The following is a 2,500-nucleotide window of genomic DNA, read 5'->3' on the forward strand; positions in this document are numbered from 1 at the left end:
ACTGTGTATCACTGTGTGACTCTGTGTGACTGTGTATCACTGTGTGACTCTGTGTGACTGTGTATCACTGTGTGACTGTGTATCACTGTGTGACTGTGTATCACTGTGTGACTCTGTATCACTGTGTGACTCTGTGTGACTGTGTATCACTGTGTGACTCTGTATCACTGTGTGACTCTGTGTGACTGTGTATCACTTTGTGACTCTGTTTCACTGTGTGACTCTGTATCACTGTGTGACTCTGTGTGACTCTGTATCACTGTGTGACTCTGTGTGACTCTGTTTCACTGTGTGACTCTGTGTGACTCTGTTTCACTGTGTGACTCTGAGATAGCTAGCCTAGCACCAGAGACAGTGCATACGTGTGAGTGAAGGTGTAATGATGAAATAAACCAAAGACACAGGAAGTTGTTACCTGAAGGATTTGACAGCGGTCTGAGGTGCAGTCGATGTTCTCACACGGTTGGTACATCCCCAGAGTCACACAGTTCAGCAGGATCACCATGATGCTGACTCGCTCGAACCACGTACAGGAAGTGACATTAAGGACAACACACTGGACTCAACAACACAGTTACATTTATTTAGACATTATAATGATTCTGTAATAACTTCAGTAATAAAATGTTTGAACTTTATTAAGAATGGAGTGAAATCTCCAGCTCACACACACACACACACACACACACACACACACACACACACACACACACACACACACACACACTTACAGTCTTGCTCACTGCTCACTACTGTGTTAATTACTACACCAGAGGAGCTGCAGAGCTCCAACACCTCCATAACACACTCAAATCTCTCCATCACAGTCTGTCTGTCTGTCTGTCTGTCTGTCTGTCTGTCAGCCTCTCTCTCTCTCTCTCTCACACACACACACACACACACACACACACACACACACACACACACACACACACACAGTCTCTCTCTCTCTCTGTGTTGACCTTGCACTCATGTATGTTGTGCCTTTGCAGGGGTTTTATCTGCTGAACTGATCTAAAGTCCACGAGCCTTCATGAGAGCCGCATTCCAGCGTTCATCACTCGGCCTCTCGGCGAAACCTCGTTTATTTCTCAGATGTTTTCCCTTTGCGTGTCTCTTTTCCTGCTCGAATGAATCAGCAGACAGAAGAGAGGCATATTAGCGACAGTCAGTCTCTGAACCGGACGATGTTCTAAAGCGCCTCGGGTGGATGTTTTTCTCCTAGTTTTAATCGTTAAGCGAGAGAAAGCGCAGCCCTGGAGGGGGTCACTCTCAGATGCAGTGCTATGGTTACTGCAGAAAAAATAAAAAACAAAAATCGTTTCTGTGTTTCTTTATTCTCAGTGCGCTCGCTCTCTGACCGTGACAGAAGAAATGACTTTACGGAGCGAGGGAGCAAGGGAGAGAGAGAGAGAGAGAGAGAGAGAGAGAGAGAGAGAGAGAGAGAGAGAGAGAGTATGCCTGCAGGTCCACTTAAACACCATTAAAAAGGCTGTGGAGACAAATCAATCTCACACCATTACTTCTGAACTCACAGAGAGACGCTGGGACACTGAAACTCTGTTTATTACTAAATAACACAGGAGCACAACATCAGGACAGACGCTGTGAGCTCAAACACCTCCATAACCACCCACACGTTTACCTCCACCCCACCTCCATCTTCATCTCCTCCTCCACCTCCATCTTCATCTCCTCCTCCACCCTACCTTCACCATCTCCACCCCACCTCCATCTTCATCTCCTCCTCCACCTCCATCTTCATCTCCTCCTTCACCCTACCTTCACCATCTCCACCCCACCTCCATCTTCATCTCCTCCTCCACCTCCATCTTCATCTCCTCCTCCACCCTACCTTCACCATCTCCACCCCACAAAACAAAATGTTAAAACTTTCTGTTTGCTGTGAGATTTCTGCAACCGAAGAGTGGAGAAAAAAAACTATATATATATATGTGCACTATAACACACACACACACACACACACACACACACACACACACACACACACACACAAACACACACACACACACACTGACACACACCCCAATATTCACTACACATTCATTAATATTTATCATGCACTCATACAAGTTCTTTACACACTCATTTATATTCATCACACTCATCAATATTCATTAGATACTCATTAATATTCATTAGACACACATTAATACTCATTAGATACTCATTAATATTATCACATGGATCCGAATGAGGAATCATCTGCTAAACTTATGATTCAACTGAATAAACAAGTGAAAAATGCAGTGAAGAATCAAGTGAAGAACCGAATGAGGAACCCGACGAGGAACCGAGTGAGTGAGGAAGAGAGAGGAACCGAGTGAGAAATTTAGGCTGTCATAGAAAGAGAACATTTTGTTTAATTTTGTTGAGGGAACAGTGAGTGGGGTAAAGAATACACAGTGAGCTCCATCCTACAGGAACTCTGAGCTCCATCCTGACAGAACAGCTTCACCCTCTGAGCTTCCTCAGAGAC

The 2,500-nt window shown here is 44.8% G+C and overlaps 1 protein-coding gene across 1 annotated transcript in view; it reads right to left on the reverse strand.

Moving 5' to 3' along the window:
* Nucleotides 1-2,500, reverse strand: part of LOC113647309 (voltage-dependent T-type calcium channel subunit alpha-1I-like) — a 110,871-nt gene that overhangs the window by 59,534 nt on the left and 48,837 nt on the right. Inside the window, 1 exon segment of the mRNA XM_047801156.1 lies at nt 416-527. Coding sequence (XP_047657112.1) covers nt 416-527 — 112 coding nt within the window.

Source organism: Tachysurus fulvidraco, chromosome 15, assembly GCF_022655615.1.
Source record: "Tachysurus fulvidraco isolate hzauxx_2018 chromosome 15, HZAU_PFXX_2.0, whole genome shotgun sequence".
Lineage (NCBI taxonomy): Eukaryota > Metazoa > Chordata > Actinopteri > Siluriformes > Bagridae > Tachysurus > Tachysurus fulvidraco.